General features: G+C 43.2%; 2 protein-coding genes and 1 long non-coding RNA gene across 14 annotated transcripts in view; 1 reads left to right on the plus strand and 2 right to left on the minus strand.

Annotated features, from left to right (window-relative positions):
* LOC106019840 (uncharacterized) overlaps positions 1-16,852 on the minus strand; it is a 40,051-nt gene extending 23,199 nt beyond the window's left edge. The window contains exons 1-3 of one of the 2 annotated variants that reach the window (XR_011803450.1): positions 16,588-16,852; positions 14,855-14,900; positions 11,672-12,865 (exon numbers count right to left, since the gene is read on the minus strand). This is a non-coding gene — a long non-coding RNA (uncharacterized lncRNA). Of the gene's footprint in view, positions 1-11,671; positions 12,866-14,854; positions 14,901-16,587 lie in introns of those variants that run through there. The other variant, XR_011803451.1, reaches the window with a different exon arrangement.
* Positions 448-9,086, minus strand: NME5 (NME/NM23 family member 5). 3 transcript variants are annotated; one of them, XM_027468488.3, is made up of 6 exons: positions 8,930-9,086; positions 7,948-8,114; positions 5,945-6,150; positions 5,461-5,561; positions 4,331-4,449; positions 448-1,857 (listed from the first exon to the last, which is right to left on the minus strand). In XM_027468488.3, exons 2-6 carry the CDS (start codon positions 8,074-8,076, stop codon positions 1,771-1,773), a joined length of 642 nt encoding a protein of 213 aa, XP_027324289.1. In that variant the 5' UTR covers positions 8,077-8,114; positions 8,930-9,086; the 3' UTR covers positions 448-1,770. The 3 variants fall into 3 exon arrangements, with proteins under 3 accessions (XP_027324289.1, XP_071879683.1, XP_071879684.1); XM_072023582.1 differs by having other exon boundaries at positions 8,878-8,937; XM_072023583.1 differs by lacking the exon at positions 8,930-9,086 and adding an exon at positions 8,709-8,730.
* Positions 16,853-17,005: 153 nt separating the features above from the next.
* The window catches only part of HNRNPAB (heterogeneous nuclear ribonucleoprotein A/B), a 29,380-nt gene continuing 20,734 nt past the window's right edge, over positions 17,006-25,651 (plus strand). For 3 of the 9 annotated variants that reach the window (XM_038186668.2, XM_038186671.2, XM_038186670.2), the window contains exons 1-8: positions 17,006-17,152; positions 17,351-17,681; positions 20,702-20,870; positions 20,957-21,115; positions 21,535-21,666; positions 23,213-23,321; positions 23,415-23,567; positions 23,646-23,730. In XM_038186668.2, the coding sequence (XP_038042596.1) occupies positions 17,380-17,681; positions 20,702-20,870; positions 20,957-21,115; positions 21,535-21,666; positions 23,213-23,321; positions 23,415-23,567; positions 23,646-23,716 (1,095 nt within the window). In that variant the 5' untranslated portion in view covers positions 17,006-17,152; positions 17,351-17,379 and the 3' untranslated portion in view covers positions 23,717-23,730. Of the gene's footprint in view, positions 17,153-17,350; positions 17,682-20,701; positions 20,871-20,956; positions 21,116-21,534; positions 21,667-23,212; positions 23,322-23,414; positions 23,568-23,645; positions 23,853-23,985; positions 24,311-25,651 lie in introns of those variants that run through there. The other 6 variants (XM_038186672.2, XM_038186675.2, XM_038186674.2 and 3 more) reach the window with 4 other exon arrangements.

A 25,651-nucleotide genomic window follows, 5' to 3' on the forward strand; every position in this document is an offset into this window, starting at 1 on the left:
TTGCTCCTACCCTCTCGGTATACCACAGAACCCACATACTCGCTGGGGAAGTTACAAATCTTCTATAGGTATAACACAACACAGGTCTGTCGCAAGAGACAAACTAAGAACTTCAGCTGTAACTTAAAGGAGATATTTATTGTCAAGCTGCAACACATCAAACTCAGGAAGCAAATACCATCATAGCTGACAAAAAATGAAGGAGAATGTATTGTGAATTCACTGAATTTTTGTTTCTGTTGGGTTCAAATGAGAATTTGTTGGTTTGGCTGACAGGAAACCACAATGCACAACTGTCCTGTAATTGCAGCAATCAGACGCTTATAGGGAACAATAATAGCAGGCAAAAGAAATTAGTTATAAAGAGATCTGTTCAGAGGATTTCTAATGACCTCTTTTTTTTTTTTTTCTTCATAGATGAGGTTTTGGGCTTTCTTTTTTTTAAAAAAAAAAAAAAAACAAACTCTTAAGTCTCAAGACTTGTAGATCTCACTATTGTAGGGACTGCTTTTCGGTATGTTTATTCTTTGGGGTGGCAACAGTCACTTACTCCACTGAAAAGATAAACAAACAATTAGCTTTAAAAAAAAAGTTTAATGTTTCTGGTAATTAATCAAGCAAGGCTTGTCATAAAATAAACTATGAAGTTGTTTATTTATTTAGTATTAGTCAAGAATGCTAATATTTCAGAGCTGGCAGAACAACATTGTTTTCTCCATGCAAGGCAGGAAAGCCATAGGATGCAAACCTTGAAGTTAACAGGGCAAATGCAACACATAAGAAATCAAAAAAGGACCCCAACCATGTCCCAGCCCCCACAAAAAAAGTCCAATTACATTAATAATAGATAATAGTGCATGATTAACACATTGTCTGTTGAACAACACAGCCCCTAATGCATTCGCTTGAAATTCTCCAACAGAACACATTAACGTCCAAGTGTAACCAACACTACAAGGAAAACAGCAGAAAGCGGCAGACCTTTTAAGTGCAGTAGAACACAGAAAACACCCTTAAGGTGAGCTGCTGCAATTAAACACCTTTCTTTAAACAAGTGTTGGAAGATATCATTAGTCCTTGACTAAAGTAAACCTTCTTGTGACTTCTAATGGAAATCTGAGACTGATTTATAACCACTGTGTTTTTTTTCTGTCGAGATAGGAAATGTACATTCAATGTAGCTTTAATTAAGGCCTTCAAATAATATTCTGACAAAATACATCAGCCTTGAGTGAATCATCTGTAAGAGTGACCATAGCTCGGTGATGTAACCAACAATAAAAATTCTCAAGTTGCTAATACGATACCACCAGTACCTGTTTTCTAAGTTACATTCAGGTACCTCTCCTTCATAATGGGATTTGCACCTCTTGACAAGTGCTGGAGACAAATTACAGTTTTGCAAAGGATGGGCCAGCTGTATGGCATTGAGGAATCTGCAGTGGTCTAAATAATTTTGTTTTCCCCAAACAGACAAAACAAGGTGACTGGGGAAAGCAGCAGTATAAGTAACACCACAAGATCATTTCATCTTTTTCTAATCACTTGACACAGTAAATTTATCATGTAATTCTGCATTCTCCAAGTCAACAGAAAAGCTACTCTAACTTAAATCGTGGTTAACTGGAAGGTTTATCCCACAAAGACATGGGTAGTTAAGACAATATTTACTTCAGATTACATTAATTGAACACCGAAGGGATACAGTGCCAATGATAATATAGATCTGTAATTTGAATGCTTGAGGTGGTTTCCAGTGAGTGATGTTTTTCACTCCCGATGCTCTTCTTCAGTGATTTGATGTCGTAGCTTGGGTTTATTAGGGTTGTGCTCAATCAACCAGTCAGCAAGCCAAGTCTGGATGTATAACAAAGAAAAGTTAAACACACATTTTCAATTTTGTTTTGTTGATGTTTTGTTTTTCTTTTTTTTTTTTCCCCTATTTAATGTATAGAAGACTATTTAGAGCCTTGTCTGAAGCCTCTGATGCACTCTCCTACTGTGTTGCAAAATGAAGACCTTTCAGAAAAAAATGAACCTACAAATAGCCTGATTTTTCTAGACGTTCTTTTAAATCTTCACAGTTTGCATTGCTTTTGAATAACTCACGCTGATCTTTAGAAGACAACTTTTCCTGGAAATGTCTGTCTTTGTGTATAAGAATATTTTGGCCATACTTCAAATAAACTGAAGTCTGTTTTGGAATGAAGCTGTACAATATGTATTAAAATGCTTAAAATATTATTCCCAGAAACACTTACAGATAGCCTATCTAGTAATGATTCATTAACAATGCCAGTCTTCTACACTGAAATCACCTTATAATGCCTTAAGCTTAAAAACAAAACATGGGGACTTTTTGAAATTCATCTTGTACATTTTCCAGCAAATTGTGCTTAAGTAAGAATGTGAGAGGTAGGAATGTCTTGAGTCCTAACTTAATCTGCCAATGTCTTGGCCTGGCCTTAGGCAAAGTAACCTCTGCTTCAATTTCTCCACTTGTAAAGAGAAGATTTAACACATCCTTATTTACTTCACAGGGCCGTCAATGATTTGTTTCTGGAATGCTATGTAAAACAGATACCATATCCTGAAGTGAAAGAATTGATAGAATAGTATCCCAGTAAGGTAAGCAACACTTTAATTACCAGTTACAAAAAGGATAGGTTTAAAAAATATGCTAGGAAACTGTGCTGAAAATATAGAGATTAATTGGAAACAAATAGATTCAGAGAAATGTGGTCTACAAGGTAAGATAGAAAAAATAAGCTGTTGTTTTTTTTTTTTTTTTTAATATAGTGAAGAAATAACTGAAGGGAAAAAAAGATGGTGACACTGCAAATATGCAATAGAGTGCTTTTTTTTTTTAAAAAAAAAAAAAGAGATATTACAGTGGACACAATGTCTTCTGGGGCTAGTAAAACAAAACAAAAATTGTCATGGGTTTAAAACCAGAGCAGAGGAGATTTGGGCTAACTTTTAGTGAAAGATTTTCAACTAAGTGTAATTAAGCGCTGAAATAGATTGCCTAGGGAGACAGTAGATTCTCCATCATTTGGAGTGCTAAATAACAGGCCAGACAAACATTAGTTAGGAATGGTTACATACAATTGGTTAGGCCCTTCGGCAAAGGGGTGGATGAAATAACTACTTCAGGAACCTTCCATCCCTATTTTCTAGATTTCTGTGCTAACGGTGCCAGACGTATGGATAAAGTGAACAGATTACAAAACTGGAACAATCAGAGTACATTTAATCTGACCTCATGTATATCACACAGGTCACAGAAATACCTCTAAGTTATTTTTAAGGCTTCTTTCTTTTTCCCTGTGGAATCTTTCAGAAAAATGCAATGTTGATTAGAAAACTGATGTTGAATCCACCACAGCTGCCAGTAAATTGTCACTGATTAATTATCAGTATTCTTTAAGAAGTACTGGTGTGAATTACTTGAACTTTAAGAATACTACCAATAAAAAATAAAACTAACAAAGAAACCCCCACATTTTCCCAGATGAAAGGCAATTTCTGTAGGGCCTGAAAAGAAAAATACAAGAAATGAACTCTAGTCTTTCCATTAAGATCAGCAATTTGTATGAAATTCTTGGTTAAAAGGAATAACTTGTGAAAGAAGTGCAAGATGTGACAACTTGCTAAATAGAAAGGGTTAAGATGACAGAATTTTCCATAGGTCAGTTTGATTATTCAAGATATGATTCTTCTGAGCGAAACCTAATTAGTTTTCCTGGTGAACTACGGAACAGCCCAAATAAATGTTATCAATGCCATATAGTTGAGATAATTGTTTATCCTAAAGAAGGATGAAGTTAATATTATGAAATAAAGCATAACGATGACAAAACATGGGCAGTTTGCTAAGAACTCTACATTGTTTTACTCAACCACATAACTACTGCCAGTGTGATTAACATCTAATCTTACCTAGAATCTATTATTAGAGTTACTTCATTTCAAACTCACCTCAGAAACATTAAACAAAATAAAAAATGTGTATTTGGCATCGTATGATAGCCCTGTTTACCTTTACAGGTGTCTATAGCTACTATGTGCTAGCAACAGTTAGCAAAGTCACCAAAAACAACTGTCATTTTGTCAAAGCTGATTTCATTTAGTCCAGGCCCTCATTTCATCTGTTAACAAACAAATCAACTTATTGAAAGGCAAATGTTATTTGGCTACCTCATTAGCAGGTAGCTAAAGGAGCACAGCTCTTTAACAGAGGAGGAGTTTTCCTACAGAGACCACAAATTCTAACACAGAGGAAACGTATCACAAAGCACACAACACGATGCTGATACACTGTACGTACCATAGGATCTGCAGGCTTCTCTTTACAAAGTGCAGTGAGCCCTGCTAGTAAGGTAGGATTTACATAAAGGTTCAAGTAATCCCTAGCTCTCTGCCCAGCTGGAATTGGCTCCAAAATCACTGTAAAGAGTAACCACAGGTATTTGACAGCAGTTTGTAGAACGATCAAAAAAGGCATTCTTTCAACAGTAGTTTATAGGTAAGCAGAGACTCATATAAGTTAATAATACACAATGGTTGGTAGAGCTTCTCACACAGCCAACTGTAAAGAAACTACTTAAATCCCTTTACAACATCCCTGAGGTAATCTTGCTAATTATAGCCAATTATGGAAGGAGAGGAACTTGGATCATCTGGGGAAACACCTATATCCTTGAAGATTCATTGGGTGTAGGAGAGAAACAATATAGCCCATGTTTTGTACTTCCTTCTTGCAGTATGAAGCTGTTTTCTGAAAGCCTAAATCTCACACTAAGCCTAGCTTTATTGACAAGATGAAGAAAAGAGCCATAGTTCACAGGACGTATGGTCTGTAGGGAAGTGTAACAGTTTTTATGAAACTAAGGGATCCATCTGACAAAGCAGACACTTTTCTGGTCAGTTTCCCTCACATCTTTCTGTCACAGACCAAATCTTTCAAACATTACAAACAAGAGATCATCTCCCAGCCTGTCCAGGTGCTATGGCCCATTTCTTTGGCACTTAACTCTGGAATTGCACTGTAATGTGAGCACTCAGCTACTGTTGAACAGGAATTACTCATCCTCAGCCCAAGGGAGTGAGTCTCCTCGAGCCAACAGGAGTCCCTGGGCTGACAGTGCCAGAAAAACATGCTGGAGTATAACAGCTTCCCATTTCCTCTCATTTACTAGCCTTACTCACTCCAATTCCCAAACTACAGAGTCTGAAAAGTCGAGGCAGTCTCTGTAGCTATAATAGCTCTTCAAATTGATTTTGGTATGCACTTTGTAGCAGAGAATATCAACTTAAAGAGATACACATTTGCACAAAGCAAACAAACCCGAGCCCTTCTAAATCAAATTATATTTAGAGTCTGAAAAGGGACAATCAACAACTGAGCAGACTGCTATCCTCCCAAACATGGGCAATACATTGTTTGCACCATTTTACCTTCTGGAAACATGAATCGAATTTCTCTTTCTGCTGAAAAAATGTTGAGGCTGCCATGAAGCGCATTCCTCAGCTCATCAGTCCCATAGATTGCTCTTAAACTAAAAGCAAGAGAAAGAACTGTTTGGTAGGCAGCTGCAAATCTCTTTCAGCTCTCAACAGTCTCGGGATATAAAAGCAATATATATGGACTGGTTACAAAGCAATGGGTTGATTTTGTTTTTTAAACAAACCGAGTAGCACCCTAAAATTTGCGTTCACGCGCACAGCATTCTTGGAAAAAGGGGTTAACTGTACCTACTCCAAAAAAATAAAAAGGGTTAAAAGTTATTTTACACATAATTTAGGATGATAACAGGCTGATCTAAATCTGCATCTCAGCTGAAAGAGGCAGAGAAGAAGAGGGGGAGACAGAGAAATTCCGGTCTCATTTAAGTGAATGAGAAAACCCTCCTGATTTCACCATGGCAAACCAGTGAGTTACCTGTGAGGGTGAGTCCTCCTAGCTTTTATGCTGTTTGATGGTCCGAGCAATTCCTTCCAGTACGAGACTGCATTACGTCTGGCAAGAACCATAGCAACTAGAGGTCCAGAGCTCATATAGGCTGTTAAATTGGGAAAAAACATTTTTCCATATTGTTCTGCATAAAAGTTGCTACATTGCTCTGGGCTTAACTGGAGCTTCCGTTTCTAAAAAAAATAAGTGTAAAATAAAAGAGAATTTAAAAAAAAATCTTGCTAAATTAAGATAGCTTGCTACCACAGATACCACACAGTTCTCTGGTGCAGTCACATTTTCAAGTGCAGGCCTAACAGACACAGAGTAACTTGCTAACCTAATCGATTCTCCCACACCTGATCCTCTTTGAGGCACAGAGCACCAAAAAGCAATAAGTTTCCATGTTAATTAAGCAGACAAACATGCCATTTGAGTAAGGTGTGATTTCAGTGTACACAAACTACAGCATTTAAAACTGCTGAATGACTTCAAGTAGTCAGGGCACTGTACAGTAAAAGTGAAAAGCATTATAACAACAGTGTTTAATTATTCAGCTGTTCCACAATAACGTTCTACTTTTACGTAGATTTCAACCCACAATGTTAATTATGCAATTGTTTTTCATTCTTAGGCTTTATTTTTCACAATAGCAGCCTAGCCTCCAAGTTCAGTAGGTTATCCATCAGAGGGCACAGGGCAGTCACAAAAAAGAGAATTAAATGTATTAAAAAGTACTTTCTTTGAGCCTGATCTTACATGATACATAGTAATGCAAATTCAGATTCCTAACAGCTTCAGTGCCAAAATTTACCGGCGGCATCAGAAGATACTAAAAATGTATTCTCATTAAAAATAAATAAATAAATTAATTAATCTCACCTCTGTAAATAAAACAACCAGAAGTGTAGGGAAAGAAAAAAAAAGTGTAGGAAAAGAGAGACATTTACAAGGATGAAAGATCATACCTTTAGGGGAAAAAAAAAAAAAAAAGATAAACATCTGATATAAAGAGATAGGGAGATAAAGTTTGCTCAGCCGGAGCAAAGTACCGTGACCTAGGGTGCTACTGCCCCAGAACAAGGAGAAAGAAGAGGAGGAGGAGGAGGACAGCGGCACCCAGCGGCCGCCCCGCTGGGTAACCTGGAGGAAGGGTTTTTGTCTTGTTACGATCTGTTTCTGGACGAGAGTTTAAATGACACTGCCTGCCAGGCACAGAGCTGCATTGCTGGCTGCTCCCTGCCGCAGATCCTGACATATCCCTTGCTTCAAAGTCATCTAGGGATTCTGGCTTATTTTAATATTTTTTTTTTTTATATGCTCTTACAAAGAGAGTGTGTGACAAGCCCCCTAAAAGAGGGCCTAGAGAATACATTTCCTTGCCAGCTAAAGGCATTTTTTTCCCTCAACACAACCTCTGCTGAAAATCACACCTTAGAGTCTTTCCAAGTAGCAGAAGGGTTGCAGCAATGCTCCAGGCAACATTCCCATGACCACTGTGTCAGATCCAAATTTAAAAAGAACTCAGCAAGGCCTATTTAAACGAAACATTTGTTCTGAATTTAAACATTCACAAAGCCTATTTACAAAACCAAAAAACAAAACCAAAAAGAAATCAACAGTGGAAACCAGAAAACATGTCAGACCACAATTGGACACCAACATAGGTCAATTAATTCTGGAAGCACTCACTTGGCAAATGGGTACAAGAAACACTGTGCTGCTGGAAAGTAGACACTCTCCAAAGAGTTACTTTGGAGAGTCCACTTATCTGCTACATATGTTTGCTAAATCCCAGTTTATCAACAAAGTCTGTGTTTTCCCATGGTCAGCAAAACTGTAGATCTGGCAGTTGTAGCTAATGGCATGAAAAACACAAATGCTTTCTGGACACATGAGCTTTTAGTTACTGTCTCGATGGCTGCAAGTTAAGACAAACATTGTTCTGACTTATAAACTGCAATTATTTTCTCTGGAACACAGTCTGTTACCTGAACGATCAAAAATCCTGATCTGAGAATGACATCCTCTATTTCCTCCTCTTTATCAACGACATCTGGTTTGATGAGGGCCAGAGTTCTTTCCACAAAAATCTGAGGTTCAGGCATTAACATCTGCATCTTCGCTTCTAAGTCAGAACTCAAATGCCTCTTTTGTACTGCAATGACATAAGTTCATGACATTTGGGGTTTCTCCACCGTTCAGAGACTTGCAGCGACACTCGTGGTGCGCTCTAGGAACAAAATATCCCAATTTCAGAGCATCCACGTGAGATTTTCCCTGGACTAGTGAGCACCCTGTAACTCACATTCCTATTTCTAGTAGAGTAACGTTTGTAGAAAATATGCCAAAATTAAATGTTAGGTAATCATGAGATATAATTACTCTTAAATGTCACTAACTCAAGCAATGGATGTGAGAAACATCCCATAGACTGTACTACCTGCAAAAAGAGCCAGGCCCACTGCAGTACCCGACATTCCCCATCTAAAACCCGTGTGTTCCACCAAACCCCAAATCTGTATTCTTATGCACAAAGAATGCTCTGTGGGATTTGTCACTTGGACCTGATCCATCTACAAGCCGCTGGGTATTTCCCAACTGCTAATTAATTCTCATACTTATGGACTCGAGACAAAGTGCCAGTTTCCTAACTGAGTGGATCAGCCTGTTATCAAGCTATTAGGCTACAGAACCGCTCTGTGACTCCTGGAAGCAGTTTCCTAGGAACTATGACCGCTTTTCTTCTCACCCCACCCTCTCGGGGCGATGTTTTGCCAAGAACAACCCCGGACCCCCAGCGAGGGGGCTGCCGGCACAGACCCCCCGGGGCTGAAACCACCCACGCCCGGCAAGCCTGGAGCCGCAGCTCCCTGCAGCGGCAGCCCCAAGGATCTGAGGCGAGGAAGGGGCTCCTTCACCCCACAGCAGCTCGGTCCCCTCAGGCCCCGTGCCGGCCGCCATGCCACGCACCTTCCCGCCGCGCCGCCGTTGCTAGGCGACGGCTCCGCCCGGCTCGGCCACAAGATGGCCTCCGCGCCCCAGCGCCGGGCGGGCCCCGCTGCCTGCGTGCGCGGGGGGGGCTCCGAAATGGCGGCCGGGCAGCGCCGCCACAGCCCTGGCGCGAAAGGGCTGCTGCTCAAAGCTCGCTTCAGAGCCCGCGTTTGTCCCGTTCTGAGCTCTTTGTGTAATAAATATGAGTAGAGGAGGGGTGGTGGATGTGTGGGGACGGTTTTGGTACCCGTTGTGCTTTTTGTTGTTTTTTCGCCCAGACAAAGCCCGGGTTTTACCTCACGCTCGGGACCGCCCCGCGAGCCGTGAGCTCGCAGCGGGCTGAGTCCCCTCAGCAGGGGGAAGGCGATGTGGGGGAGCTGGCGGGTTTGAAAAGGGAAGGAGCCTTTCAGCGCGCAAGCGCTCTGCGGGTTATTTAACTCGGTGTTTGTCGTGGCAGCGCTTATTTTATTTCCCTGCCGGATCTCCGGCACAGCACGCACAGCGCCCCGAGCCCCCGGCTCCTCAATACCGCCATTCTGCTTTCTTTTTTTTTTTTTTCTTTTTCAATACAGTCTCCATCCAGTGCTACTGTTTTTATCACAGACACACGACGAGGAAACAGCAGCCTCCCCGTTCTGACTGAGGGCCCACACCGGGCGGCCCCACGCGTCCCGGGGCTTCCCCGGTCCCCCCCCCCCCGGTTTCACCTCAGCGCCCCCCCCCGGGCCTGGCCCGCTATCGGGGCGTGCCCCGGCCGGCAGAGCCGATAACAACCGCGGCTCCTCTCCCCTGGGCCTCCGCCGCCCTTATCGGAAACGGTGCGAGCCCAGGGGGTGGCTGACACCTCCGGCAGGAGCTGCCCCTTGGCCTTCAGGAGCCCCTGAGGTGAGGCTGGGCCGACAGCCACCTACGCAGGCATCATTTCTTAGTGAAGTCTGACTGAAAATATGAGGCCAAAAGGCATAAATGCTGACATTGCGTGCCCCTGGTTAGCAGAAGGACTGTAAGTGTACTGCAAAAGGTGGGTTGAGTGTAAGAAAGACGCACCGTGCCTTATTTTTCACATGTAAATAATGTAGAAATACAAACGAGAAACAAAATCACACCATCTCTTTCCAGCCAGCTTGAAGCATGTTTAAAAAAATCAAAGATTGAAATTGTTTTTATGCTCATAACTTGAAAAAACAAAGGCTCCAAGAAACGAAAACACACAAGACTTGATCAGCCACAGACTTTCCTTCATTAATACGGACATACGATGTTTGTTTCCTTGACAGAGATTGCTTATCCAGCAGTTAATCTGAAGGCATTAGAAGCACTGCAACAACTCAGATAACGGAGAAACACGCTTTCTGAAAAATAGGCTGGTAGAAAGATTTGCAAGATCATCTGCTTTTTGATTTAGTTCAGCTAATGCAGCAAGAGTCATTTTTTTCCAAAGTAAATGAGTATGTCTGAGAGCCCAACGTTAGATTTAGCAGCTCAAAGGCCTCCTGAGCCCCAACGAATACTTCAGATTATGACATAAGAAACATTGAATTTAATATCCTTGTAAAACACTAACTTTCTTGCAATTTCCTTTTTGTGTGCATTTTTTGCCAGTTGCTCAAGTTAGAAAAAAATATATGTATCCTTCTGTGCACCCTTATATGCTGAAGCTTCTCCACCAGCAGCGTCCTGTGCACTTCGCTCCTTCCCCCATCTTTCTGTGTCAGAATTTCTCCTCCTTGCTGTTTCCAGAAGCATTTCTGGAGGGCGGAGATTGTCTAATTTTAGCATCTCAGAGAATCCTCTGCTCTCCAATGAGCAGGCTGCTGCATCTAAAGCTGCAGCCAATTACCCCGGGTTTCCTCCTGCTACACTTCCCACGACAGTTTAATAACGCAGCCTTACACATTTAAAGTGGCCCCATATGTTAAGAGAATAACACGATGCATTCCCTAACAAAGACATGTCTTTTTACAGAGAGAGCATCTCACAGATTTCTCCAAAATCCTTGGATTCTATAAACCCATTTTACAACTCTGTCTTAATATCATTATTGTATGCATATTATCTTTATAGTGCTTGAAGAGATATTTCAAATAACTAAAAGGCCAGTCTGAATCATTTTCCCTAACTCCTGCAGGCCAGGAATGTGATTTTGAGTTAAAGAAAAGAAAGAATCAAAGAGTAAAATTTTAATTACCATGTAATGAACCATTACAGTTCTGAATACTTCTCCAGGCATAGCTTTGCTGCCGTATCTTATCTGTTAAGCGGTTTAACAAGCCTTGGTTGTCTTATTTTTAGCTGGCACAGAATATAACAACACTGAAAGACTGGGGCTGCAGGTGTATTTTCACTCCAGTAACAAAGATATGTAACTTTTTAAATGAAAAAATACTGTTTCAGAACTTTGTACCCTAATACTGCAAGAAGGTGGACAAAATAATTACTTGTGGATTGTTAGTTTTTAACAAGAAAAAGAAAAGCAGAATGATGTAAAATTGTGTTGGATAACACGATGAAAGCTACAGAGTCCTGAGTGGTTGCACTGATTAAAAATGAAACTTGCACATATTTTAGCTTTACATGCATTTTGATGTCAAACAGAGAAAAAAATAATAAAAAATTACTAGCTGTACATTTGCCGTATACACAACTTTCACCCACCACTGACTTCTTTGCTTCTGTCTCTCATGATAAAGTCTGTCATACCTACCCACAGCACCAGCTTACCTTCAGCACCTGCTTCATCCATGCTTGCTTGTGCAGTGCAAAGTGTTTCTGACGGAAATCCTGTGATCAAGCTAACTTCCTCTCCTGCAAGCCTGCTCCCTCCTCCATTTCTGCCTTCTTACAGCTAAACAATTCTACTTGTGCAGCTTATCTGCACACATGTAATCCTAGCTAGCTTTTTATTGCTGCTGACTAACCCATTTCAAGCCTTTCTTTCTGCTTTCCTCTATTTGCTATCTCACAATTTTCTTTAAAGATAAAATTAACAAAATATTCTCATGACGCTTCCCCTTTCTACAAATCTCTAAGTGATAACAAACATCTTACCTAAATTTCCTCTGTAACTCCATCACTTGCCCTATTGACCTCATCCTATTTATTTTCCTGATTACCCTCACATTCGCTCTTTCATTTAGTCACATCTTCAGTCATTTGCTCTGCTCTGACCGCCCAGCACCCACTCAGACACACTTGTCTCTTTTACATAAAAGGTAAAAATTAAAAATCCTTCAGTAGAAGTGCTTCTCCTCACCTCACTTTTAAGAGTCTTCCTACCACATCTCTTGTCTGGTTCTACCGTAAATCCACTTCAAAAATAGTTTTGCTTCCTCTTGTCATCTGAAAGTTTCTCAACAGATCTTCAACTGATCTCTTCTTTGGTTGTCAGTCACTTTTAGCACAGCTAATTATCCACCTATCTTAGCTTTTGCAATTATTCTTGCTGTTGCTGCTTCCCCAAATGCTGTTTCAGCTTGGCACATCAGTAGGTTCCCCTTGTGCTTCTTTCCCTCATCTGCAAGAGCACTGATGAGCTCTGATCTCAAGTCTCTCCTCCCTTTCCTTCTCTGACAGCCTCATACTACTGTCTCCTTTCAAACTTAAGCTGTCTCCATTTAAAGTCTTGGTAATAACCGTGCGCTAGACAAATCTGACTGAAAACAATCACTTTTTTACTGAGTTATTTTACAGCCAGCTGTGCAAAGAAGGGGGTAAAACCTCACTGCCAGGAATGTGAGGTTCAAGCTCAGATTGATCTAAACTGCTGTGGAGATGTAAATCAAGGTAGGGAGAAGTAAATCTGTGATTTATTGACGTGGCTGGGATTCTTGCACGGGTTTTCCTCATCTTCTTTATCGCTGACATCCTTTTCTCTGGCCTCAACAAATCAATCATTCATTTCCATTCAGAAAGTTGCTGCAAGACATTTTTTTTGGTTCATCTGTTTATGCTAGTTTTCCACATCTTTTCAAAGAGAGTCTTCTCTATCATGCACAAAACGGTTAGTGTTCAATTGCAAGCCCATTCACGCATCGATCCAGTCCTACTTACCTTTTGTTCCACAAAGGATAGCTCCTACAACATGAGCCAGCCGATGCAATTGAATTCTACTAATGCATTTTCAAATAAAGACCTTCCTGCTTTGTCCCATGTTGTTGCTCAGGATGAGCTCATGTTGAACACCTGTAGAGGCTAGCATTGATTTGCCAGCTTCTATAAAGCTCCTCCCAGTTTGAATATAGGCACTGTGTAGAGATGCTGCATATAGATATTAGGCTTCCACCCAACCTTTCAGAGCACCACCTCTTCTCTCTCTCTCTCGTTGCTCTACGTGATGTTTAACATCATATTGCTTTGGGTGATTGAGACCACTAAGCTCTGGGATTAAGTACTCAGTGTGATACTATCCACCATGAATAAATGACTCTAAGAAGAATCTAATAGCAATATTATTATTATATGCAAATGGAAAGAGACAAGCAGTTAAATAATGTGCTTTGAAAGATTATATTGTAAATACTTGCTTAAATGCATCTTCATCTTATTTCAGTGTAGCATAAGGCATCCTTTTTGCAGTCCTATTCTGACCACTTACTTTCAACAATTATGTTAAAATCAACAGGGCTACTTGCATAGTTATTATTATTATTATTATTCTATTATTATTATTATTTAAGTATATTTTGCATGAGAACTAACTTGCGGGTGATATTTTATGTATAGTAGGCCACCTGTGACCTGAATGAGATGCTTACTGTCGATTTATACAAGACAGACACAGTCTTGGGAAAAGGGATAAATTACATCAGTATTTTCAGACCAGCAAATGTTTTTTTGTTTGTTTGCCTGTAAGAGGGAAACTATACAAATCAATGCAATGGAAATAAAAAGGAAATAGGATAAAAAAGAAAGGGAAGGAAGCAATGAAGATGGGTACGGCACAAAACTCCTACGAACAGACAGCAAGGGCAGGGCTTGGAGTAAACAAGTTTGGCAGAAATGCAAAATTAGGCCCAATTTCAAAAGTTCGTACACAAGTAAAATTCAATTGAACTTCAGTCAACACCATTAATAACAACAGTAATTACAGGATTAACAAAATAGCAAATAGAATGCTAGTTTTTTTTCCTCAGCAGTAAATGTGTCATGTACGGATTACCGCCCAACAAGCTGTGTGTCTATTTTTCATTGATTAACCACAGGCTTTGAATATGGAGTGAAAGGCAGGACTGAAACCCAGGTTCCAGATGAATTATTTTAAATAACCTGTGTCATGATGGGGCCTGGTGAGAAAAATATTACTCATTAACAGCTCAGAGTCTCATCTCTCAGTCTTCAATGCATATATATGCAAAGAGTGGCTCTGTTAGTCATGCAAGTCTTCGGTTTCCAAACCAGATACACGGCCACGTTGTTATCCTCTTGTTGGATATGGGACATAAAAAGCAGCAAACATCAAAATGGGGCAACTGGGAATCACAGATAAGACTTGGCAGTTGGGAACTGCTGCTTAGAATTGCCAAGCTGAGAGATTGAGATGGACCTAACCAGAAGAAACGGGCTGCTGGAAAAGAGAACTGATTTAAAGAAGCACTGTTAAGCAGGAAAACGATAATATGCCAAAATATCAGTGCAAGAGCTATGAAAGGAAAGATGAAACAAGTGCAGCAAAGTAAGAAAGAAAACTGAAAAAGAGAGAAGGGAAAAACATGGAGAACTCCAAATGAAATGCAAGGCTTGATGAAATACAAAGGGGATATTCAGAGCAGAGGGAGATTAAGTAATAAATTGTATCATCAAAACCACTCAGGTTCTATCCATCAGCTGAGCCTAACCTCACATGACAGACTGACATAAACTGCTGCCCATTTCAGTTTACTCTCACGAGCTGGTCTACGAACTTACAACTTCAGAAGGCGTTTCTGCATTCAGCAGCTGCATGCAGAGAAACCTGCAAAAAAGAAAGTGGCTAGTGAGGAAGGGAGGTAGTAGCCACCGTGTCAGCCCGCCCATTCAACTGTACCTGCAAACACCAGTCTGATCTTAACTCTCCCCGTAGCGATTTACGCAACTGCAGGATATTTTCCAATTGAAGCAAACTGACAGCACTGTGTAAATTAACACATGCAGTCGACACCGCGGCTTAGCTGATTCTAATCAGGAACCGTACCTTTTTGGTGTAAACTGATTGCAATCTTAGCCAAGGCTGCCTAAAAGAAATCAACAGAAGTTCTCTTGCCGGATGTGGGGCAAGTTCTCTGAGATGGCATAAATCAGGATAAAGACCATCTTATGTTTTTTTGTTGTTTTTGTTTCTAACATTTTATTTAAAGTTCAATGTAAGAAAAACAGTTTAAAAATAGTCTTGTAACAATAAGAATCTTTATCAGATAACAGATACAACCTATCCTGCAGGCATTACAATCTCCAACCATGCTGGTTAGGTACTCTTCATACTGTTGTAACTGGACCTGACCTCATATGACGTTCATTCACAAACTTTAGCCTTAACAGCTAGTTGTGGTGCTTGTCCGTAGCCTGCCCTACTCTGTCGACACACTAGGTTGAGATAAACATCTCTAAAGATAAAATTCTGAGCTATTATAGCTTGGTCTGAAGGTGTAGCAGAATATTTACAAATGAATATCCTTCAGGAATAGAGCACCTGGCTGACAAATCACACATCAGTCTATTTTACACTGTGCTCTTGCATTCTTGAAATTACTCATGTTGATCACGTTTTTAGACCACTTTAATATTTTTCGATCTGTGGGCAGTAAACATTTGAGGAAAAAAGGATTTACAAAAGCAAATAGCCACTATGTCCAACAACTTACACTCTAGAAATTATATGTAAAAAACCCTGCAATTCCAGTAACAAATATGATGCAGTCTTGCTGTGCGTGTGCATGGGAACCCAAAGCAGCTTGGACCAGTTAAAATGGCTCTTGTGGCAAGCCACAGCACCGTAACAGAAGAGTGGCTTCAAATTCTTGGCTGTAGCAGAGGGCAATTTCTCATATGATAATAAGATATTATAACACTAAGTATGATTTCTTTTTTTTTTTTTCTCTCTCCTTTCCCTTAAGAGGTCTGGCTCATAGCCCGAGGCAGTGGGCTGTTTTTAACTTTAAAAAAGTGGATGGAGCCCTTAATCTAAACATACTATGTTGATTTTATTTTGTGCTCCTCTTTAGTGATCTGCTGCTTGTACAGCTACAAAGCCTATAAAATCACACCTAGCATAGCCTATTCTAACTTTACCGAGTTGCTACTTGAGAAATCAACTCTTGTAGAGGATAAAAGATGCTCTAAAAGCAGCTTGCTGAAGGCCAGCCTGGATCTTAGACTAGGCTGCCTCATAAAAAAACGCCTCGCTGTGCTCAGTTCGCTCCGTGCATTTTTCCTGCCCTGTAACAGCGGGAGCAAGTAGGGCCAGGGGAGATACCTGAGGGCAGAGCACCCTCACGGCACCCGCATCCATTACTACAGAGAGAGGAAATAATCGCTACTCCCAGCCCTCCAGCACAGGGCCCGATTTCTCCTTTGTAAAGGCGCGGCTGTGCCCGGCTCTCCCAGCCCCGCGCTCTGCCCCCCTCTGACGGGAGCCACCAGGCACGGGGCGCTGCCCCCCTCACCCGGCTCCAACCGGGCCAAAGCGCCGAGGCCCGGGCTGAGAGCGGAGAGCTCCGCTTGCGCTACAGCACAGCCGAGAGCCCGGCGGGCGGCAGCGGAACCGCCGGGGGCCCAAAACCCCGCGGCGAGCCCTGAGGCAGGCGGGGAGGCGGCTGCCGCCTCACGGCCCCCTCAGGGGGGGGGAGCTGAGGCGCGAGGCCCCTCGCGCGCCTTCCCCCCTCAGCCCAGTGCCGCGGGCAGCCATTCGCCAACTGCTTCCCTCCACTCCCGCCCCGCGCCTCTAAACCAATCAGAACCCGTAACCGGCCTTGAGTGACGGGCGGCGGAAGCCAACGACGAGGCGTTTTGTTGCGATGTGCCCGGGGCTCCGGCGCTATAAAGGCGGCCACGCGTTGGGGCTGCGGGCCGGCGGGGACGTGTCGCGGGGGGAAGGAGGCGGCGCGGAGCAGCGGCGGCGCCGCGGGGAGGGGACGGCGGAGCGCAGCGGGCGGCTCTCGGCGGGCACAAGGGGGGAGATTTTAATCCGATTCCGGCCGGCCCGGATTTTATCGCGAGCGGGGTTTTAAAGTGAGTACGGGGCCTGTGGGGTGGGCGGGCGGGGGGGGGGGGAGGGGCGAGGACCGGATCAGACCGGCCCGGCCCGGCGGGGGGGGGGAGGAGGAGGAGGAGGAGGAGGAGGAGGAGGAAGGAGGGGGAAGGGGGGGGTGGGGGAGGCCGGGGGGAGCCGCCCGCTGACCGCCCGCCCGCTCCGCCCGTGTGTTGCAGGCGCCTCTCGCCTCAGCGGCCGGGGCAGCATGTCCGAAGCGGAGCAGCAGTTGGCGGCCGCCGCCGGCGCCACCCAGAACGGGCACGAAGCGGCCGAGAGCGCCGGGGGGGAGCAGCAGCAGCAGCAGCCCGACACCGGCGGGGCCCCGGCGGCAGCAGCGGGGGCAGCGGCAGCAGCAGCGGGCTCGGCAACGGCGGCAGCGACGGCAGCGGCGACCACAACGGCGGCGGCAGCCGGAGCGGCGGCGGCGGGGACGGCGGGGGCGGCCGCCAGCCAGAACGGGGCCGAAGGCGACCAGATCAACGCCAGCAAGAACGAGGAGGACGCGGGGTAAGGAGGAGGCACCGGCAGGGCTATGGGAGGGGGGAGGGAGCCGGGCCCGCTGCGGGGCTCGGCGGTGCCCGGCCGGGGTTGGGTGAGGGGGGGGTGGGAGGGGAGGCCCCGGTGTGAGCCGCGGCCCTGCAGCAGCCCCAGCAGGGCTCGCAGCGCTAGCAGCAGCAGCAGCACTCGCAGCAGCGCTTCCTTTGTTCTGGAGCTGCCTTTTGTTGGCGCCATGTGGTGGCTGGGGGAGGGGCGGGGAGCGCGCTGCTCGCCTGCTCCCGCTGTAAAATGGAAGGGGATGGAGCCGGGCTCGCCTCCCGGCCCGCGTTTGTTTCTCCTCCTCGGTCCCTTTTTAAAGGAAGGAGAGGATGGGGGGAGTTGGGTTTTGGTGGAGGGGGTGGGCTGCTTGCAACTTGGCGGGGGCCGCACGGGTGAGCCCCGCCGTTGGTGTAAACACGAGCACGCTTTGTGTAACGCCTCCAAAAATAATAATCCGCGCTTGGAAGGGAGCCGTGGTAGTCCTAAGTATTTTTGGAGGGAGTAAGGGGAAAAAACAGCGTGACCAAGGTGATGTGCGATGCGTTTGGGAAAGAGAGAGCGGTTTTGGTGTACTACTTGGCAGCATTGTCAGAAAACTGCTCATCGCTCAGGAGCGATTTGTGGAGGAGTCTCGGTGGCTTTGTTGGATTTTAGCTGTAAGATTAATTTACTTACTGTTGTAGTTTGTCAGCTTCTTGTTTTTATGAATATCCACGCTTGACTTGAAAACTGCAGCCCGTTTCTAAAGAGGGTCTTTGTGATCCTCTCTGCCCGTGTGTTTCATTGGAACTCCCTTTGTTGTCACTGGGCCTGATCAGAGGGTCAGCTCCCTGAGGCTAACAGCGAGCTGGAGCCACCATAGGAGAATAGATTTAGGCTCTAAGGGAAGGAGGAAGACTTTTACAAGTTTCCCATTACCTAGGGCTGGATGTGCCTTCTTCATTGTTGAAGGATTGAGAACCACACTTACAGTGTCTGTGTTGTTTATATCATCTTCAGTATTCTGCCCTCATGGTGGGTGTTAGTGTCTCATTTCCTCCTTTGTTGCAGAGGAGGTAACAAGTCTTCAATCTCAAATCCACTTGAACTAAAACATCTAAAAAAGCAGTTATTTTCAGGGATTGAACTATGAAAATGTAAACCTGCAGACAAGTTCAAGGCAGAGTTCAGGACACTGACACTAACTGTTCTGTTAACAGCTGAACCGTGCTTTGATTTATCTGTGTTGATATGGTGAGGAGGAGTAAGAAAATAACTATACCTTAAGAGTGCAATTTTCTGGTCTGTGTGGCCTCTGAAAGGGAAACTAAATACTAGGAAATTGGTCTTAATTTCAAAGGCTCTACACAGTGGTATTTACGTGCATGTGGGTGTTGATCATGATAACTTGAAAAAAACAAAGGATTGTAAATCACAAAGTGCGCTATCTGCTGCTGTGGTAAAAGATGAGTTTAGCACGTGGCAATGTCTGCATGTCTACATAGCCCTGTCTGTTGGGCATAAAGCAGCTAAAGCTGCCTGCAGACAAACTGCTGTTGTCTTCCCAAACTTTGAATTTCTCTGGATCCATTTGGTGTGCTTAATGATGCCAGGGTTTGCTACAGAAAGTCTGCAGATCACAGAGATCACAGCAGTCCTGCATGGTCAGCTATTCTGATGTGAATGAAGCCATCAGGTTAACTTTTACCTGTTAGTGAAAGGCTTAGTGAAATTTGTAGGGCTCACTCCTTAGGGCCTATTTTGTAATGGCTGTGAGAAGCACGCAGTTTGCTTGGGCCTTATGTACCACGCTGCACTTGAGAGAGCAGGGCTTGATCTGAAAAATGACTGAGCCTACAAAGGATATGGCTCCATCCAGTTCAAAGCAAAGAATCTAGAAAACAGAGCAATTAAAGGTTTTTTAACTATGTTGCCTTTTGAGCATCAATGGATGCTGGCTTTAACAAGTCATGGCTACACTTTAACACCAAAAGTCAATTCTGTGTAGCCCTAGTCCAGTTTGTAAAGTGCTGCTGGCTTCTGGTGCCAGGTGTAGCTTGCCTCCAAACAGAACAATGACAACTTAAACAGCCTTAGTCTATAGTTAGGTAAAAAGGCTCAAATGCTTTCAAAAGCTTAGTTTGTTACCTTGGAAACTCTGAAAATAGAAAATACAGTCACGTTATTAATGTTTTCATTGGAAGTGAGGCATTTGATAAGTACGTTATTGACAGATCTTAGTTTTGCTTGTTAGCCTCAGTTCTGCATTGGACTTCACTAGTTTCTAGTTCTTTGTGATACTTTGGAGCTGTTCTGTGTGGGCAAGTGGGTAGAGAAGTGCTGTATCGTGGCCTGTCAGGAAAGGGAAGGCTGGTTGAGTGGCGTACTGGTGAGGTAGAACTAGGCTCAGTAGCTAAACAGGAAGAAGTGCACAGCGTACTTGTTGAGGCAGGTCCAAAGTCCTGTCTGTTGTAGGAGGCTGTTCTTAGGGGTTGTAGTTGTCTGGTTAAATTCTGGAGGTTGTTCTTAGGACTAACATTTCTATAGCCATTTGTCCAAATCGTAAGAGCTCTTAAATATTTTGCTTTTGATGCCTTTTCCTAGCCTGAGTGCTTTCAAAGCACTAGAAATGACCCCAGGTTCTTTCCAAAACCTGAACTGGCAGTAATTGGTAATCAATACTGCTTTGTTGCAAATAGCAGAATCATGTTGGATGAATGTAAGCCACTGGTAAGGAATACATTAGGCCACCTTTACTGTTTCTTATGGCATTGCCTAAACTTTAGGGGTGCACTGTGTAATTCCCCCAAAGAGGAGGGAAGAAAAACCATGTTGTGCATTCCTGTAGTATTAGTCAGGTTTTGACAAGATGCAGAAATGTTTAAGGTTAAACATTTGGCCCTGTTTCTGACAATGCTGCTGAGTTGTGCACACCAGTCGAAGCATCTTGCTGCATGTGCTTTTCTGCTGTACTTCCTGAGACTAAATAGCTCTTCTCTTTGAAATTTCAGGAAAATGTTTGTTGGCGGCCTCAGTTGGGATACAAGCAAAAAAGACTTGAAAGATTACTTCACCAAGTTCGGTGAGGTAACCGACTGCACGATAAAGATGGACCCCAACACAGGAAGATCCAGAGGCTTTGGATTTATTCTCTTCAAAGAACCTGGCAGTGTTGAAAAGGTGAATTTAAGCTTCATTTTTCTTCAGATTCTTAACTTAAAGTTAAACTTTTCAGCTTGAGTTAATCTTATCAAACCACATTTCAGGTTCTGGAACAGAAAGAACACAGGCTAGATGGGCGACTAATTGACCCCAAGAAGGCCATGGCAATGAAAAAGGATCCAGTGAAGAAAATCTTTGTTGGGGGACTTAACCCCGAAGCCACAGAAGAGAAAATCAGGGAATACTTCGGAGAGTTTGGAGAGGTGTGTAGCGTTACCTTACTAAACACTGGCACACAACATAGTCTAGGGTTGCTATTTGGTTGACTAATCATCTGCAAGTTGCAAAATACTTGACTTTAGAAGTATCAAGGCTTTTACAATTGATCCAGAGGTTACCCGTCTTGAAAGCAAGGCAGGCACATGCTGCAGTAATTGCTTACATGGCTAATTAGAAAGCTTACCTGTAACAAACCATAATATTTATCTTAAAAGTGCTTTTTAAGATTTGTAAAGTCAAAGCCTCTGGTTTGAAAGCCAATCTTCCTATAGGAAGATTCGTGCAACTTTGTTGCATGATATGCATAGATGGGAAACATACTTTCCGTCTTATTGTCCTGGATGCAATGTATTCAACTGTTCTGCTAAACTGCAAGTCTAACAGCAGTATTTCATGTCTTCAGATTGAAGCAATTGAACTTCCAATGGATCCAAAGACCAACAAAAGGAGGGGGTTTGTGTTCATCACTTTCAAGGAAGAAGATCCAGTGAAGAAGGTTTTGGAGAAGAAATTCCATAACGTCAGTGGAAGCAAGGTAAAAACTTTTTGGATTTGTAAATTTTTGACCGAGTTCTTAAGCATAATACCACTACATCCTTACTCTGAAAAGGATATAGTAGATTTCTGATTTCAGAGTACCCAAAGTACAAAAAGGCCAGCTTGCAGTTTACCATAATTCCTTTTTGCCATACATTCAGTCATAGAGCCTACCAAGGTTCTTTGCCAGTATTTGTGGCTTTAATGCTTGCTGTGTCCTAGGGGCTTTTATAGGTAAAGGATCTAATTGTGTTACTCAAACACACAGAAAAACTGGCTTGTTAATATATCAGCATGGTGATATAAGCCATTTGAGCAGACCAATACTCTTTTTTCTGCGTAGAGTAACTGTGTAAATTCAGGGCTTATTGGTAATGCTGCAGGAACCAGAGAGCAGATGAATGTTGACCCTCAAACCTGGCCTGCTCTAACAGTGGTGTGAGGTGCTCCAAGCAGCTGACAGTACTCATCTGTGCCAGGAGCTACTGCAGCTTCAGGTGTGAAGCCAGTGAAAAGGACTGGAGGCAAAGAATGTTTGCTGGCTGGCAGGTGTCCCTCTTTGCTGTGTCCAGTGCCAACCATATAGTAACTTCGAAGCCTGCCTTACTGGAACTCTTACACTGCTTCATGCAGTGACTTGGGTTGCTCTTAGTTTAAGACTGGACACAGTACAGGGTAAACTTTTTGATCAGCACCTACCTGCTCATTGTTTGCCAGACACTGTAGTAAGCAATAAAGCTTGTCAGGAGAGGGGAAGGGTCACATGTGCAAGGAGCAGAGAAGCCGTATTTGTGTATCCTGCAACTATGGCTTGTTTTGTCATAGTAACAATAAAAACAGCACGTTACCTTAAAGCAAGATCCCATGTGAAGAACTCCAAGCTGGGTGTGCTCAGGTACCATTGCAGGGAACAGTTCCTTTCCCAGGAGCAGTAGCCTTCGTGTCTCACCATGTGCAGATTCAGGAAGTAGAAGCTGGCTGACAGCTTGAGCTGGGGAACCAGTCTTGGACATGGCAATACTGGTTATTTTTACCTAATCTTATAACTTGATAGGTTAAAGAGTTAAGTGTACCTTACAGCCCAACACAGACCCTGTCTGTAGAGTGTATGAAGGCTGCCAGGAGAATTCTCTGGCTTATTTCTCAGCCTTCTTGGTAGCTCCTCAGTGCAGCTCGAGTGAAGCAGGCCAGTAGAGCACCTTAGCCTGGGAGGGCCTGCAGGATGCAGGGCAGCCTTGTGGCTGCTGCAGAGCAGTAGTGGCTGTGCTCAGGTGACCTCCCCACCTCTTCTGTGGGGAATGGGTGGCATGAAGTGCACCGAAAGCACTGGGCTGCTTTGAATTGCTGATAGTGGCTTACCTTTGCCCAGGCGGTGCGATAAATCAGATGCTCCTGGATATGCAGTTGTCTTGGTCATAGGACAGGGAGCACAGCGCATACATCTCCTTAGCCTCTGGGATAATGGCTGGCTTCCCTAGGTGGCTAGGTTTGGGCAGCGCTGCTCTAAGACAACCTACAAACTCCTCCTTGTTCTTCATTTTCAGTGCGAGATAAAGGTAGCACAGCCAAAAGAAGTATACCAGCAGCAACAGTTCAGTAGTGGTGGAGGAAGAGGTAGCTATGGAGGAAGAGGCAGAGGTGGAAGAGGCGGTGGTAAGTACTACACGCACTACTTTAGTATGGACACATTCAAAATAAGTTGTGTGTACTAAAATGGGATTTTGTGGATGGTTTTCCCTTCTATAGCTCAAAGTCAAAATTGGAATCAAGGTTATGGCAATTACTGGAACCAGGGTTATGGGAATCAAGGATACGGCTATCAGCAAGGTTATGGTGGCTATGGAGGCTATGATTATTCAGGATATGGGTATTATGGATATGGACCAGGCTATGATTACAGTAAGTAAAGAGAACTGTATTGGGTATAAGCAAGCGTAACTAATTAGCAGTTTAATGCATTTGTTGTCTTGTTCATAGGTCAAGGCAGTGCAAATTATGGGAAGACACCAAGGCGTGGTGGCCATCAGAATAACTACAAGCCATATTGATCAAACTTATTCAGGTATGCAGTGGCATGGTCTCTTTTGGAAAATGACTGCATAGGTTTTGTATACAATGCTGTAGATGGAGATTTCAGTTCTGTACCAAATTTAACTTTACAATAAATTTCTATGGCCTGTTAAATGTGCATCTTACTTGGAAGAGCTCCCTGGAAATGTTTTACATGTTTAATACTTACAGATAACTAGTTGTCTAGACAGTGTGGTGTGTAAATTTCAGCTTTGCTGAAGATATTAATTAATGATTTTATTAATAGGTTAAACTGAAACTGATTTTGAGGGTCTGCTTAAAGCTGCAGCTCTGCATCTAGGGACTGCCTCTTGGAGTTAACTATGGACTCTGCATTACTCCAGTTGTACAGAAAGAGATGCATCTTAGGGAACCAGTGTCACTTTCCACCTTTTTATTTTGTATTGTTTTTGTGTCATACATTTCCTGTAATGGAAGTGTTAATTTTACTGTACTTTTTGGTACCTTTTTGGAATCTAATGTATTGTAAGGTATTTTACATGTGTTCTGATTCACCATGACATGGATATTGAAGCTATCCTAGCTTTTGAAATAAAAAAGGCGTAATCTAGTGTCTTGTGCCATTCTTCAGCTTATGTATTAGTAAAATGGAGGTGTGCTGTTCCCAGAACTTAGCTCATGGCAGTACCTTGGTAGATGAAGAGCTGGACTTAATGCTTTTAATCTCAGAACTAGAGGGCTGTATTGGTAGGTAGTTGTTTGCTTGCAGTTAAGTGGCAGCTACACTGCAGTCACTTCTGCCTGGAGGTTATGGAAGAGAACTTGGGTGGAATTCCCCAGCTGCTGGGGAAGGCTGTGCTGTTGGCTCATGTTCTAGGCAAGCAGAGGCTCAGCATAACTGTAGTAATGCTGGCGTTGTAAGGCTCTGTGGGAGGAGCCAGAGGCATAGGTTTCAGGTAGGGCTTGGCAGTCCAGGCAGCTTTGCAGGAGGAGGCACAAGAGCTATGCAAGAAGCTAGCTGCACTTCCTTCACGTTTCAGTGTTCTGAATCTGAGAGATCCCTACAAGTTCTCACTAATACGTACACCTGTCTTGGAAGACAGGCTAGATGGATATTAAGTTATCAATGCAGAGTCTGAGTTTTGCAGTCTTACTGTGTACCCCCCAAAAAACACTAAAGAACTTCTACTGAAGCTGTGCTGTGGGAGGAAAAACAACCAAGCTGCTGCTAGTGATGCAGCCCTGTTTCTAGACATAAGTGACCAATTAGAGAGAGGCTTTCCTGTTTTTTTGAGTAGTTTACCACTACTATGTAATAACTGATTTACTGTCTTGTTGCAGAGGAATCACAATCTTAAATTTAAAAATAATCCAAATTGTAAGTGCTGCTGTGCAAAGTAAACTTCTAATCTTTGTTGCAGTAACTGGTTTGATATTACAATAAAAATTATCAGCTTTAAAAGTATGATTTCCACAAACCAGAAGTGGAACCAAATCAAGTAACTGAGAAAAGAGAAAAACAAACTTTTTCATAAGGCAAGCAGCTACTCCTGCAGGGACTATAATATGCTGCTCCCTGCTGGTTGTTTCTGGAAACAAACTGAAGTCTTAACACTTGACCGGGGTTAAGGAGAAATTGAATATAAAGAGAACTGAAGCAGATTTTAAATCATATAGTGGGCATGATAGCTATGCTGTTGGAGTAACAATGCCCAACTCAAAAATACAGAACTACAGACAACTGAAACAAATGAGTCCAGTATTCAGAAGTATTAATCTTGAAGATTGAAAAAGGAAGTGGTGTACTCTGTTCCATCCTTTCACTTGTTTTCTTTTGAAGGGTTAGCAGGATTTTTTCCTAGCAGATGGTTTGCCCTCTAGAGGGGGATTTGCATAGTGTTGTGCCAGGACTCACTGCTGCAGTACTTTTGGCTGATGTGTTAGCAGTAGCT

This window comes from Anas platyrhynchos, chromosome 14 (assembly GCF_047663525.1).
Source record: "Anas platyrhynchos isolate ZD024472 breed Pekin duck chromosome 14, IASCAAS_PekinDuck_T2T, whole genome shotgun sequence".
NCBI lineage: Eukaryota > Metazoa > Chordata > Aves > Anseriformes > Anatidae > Anas > Anas platyrhynchos.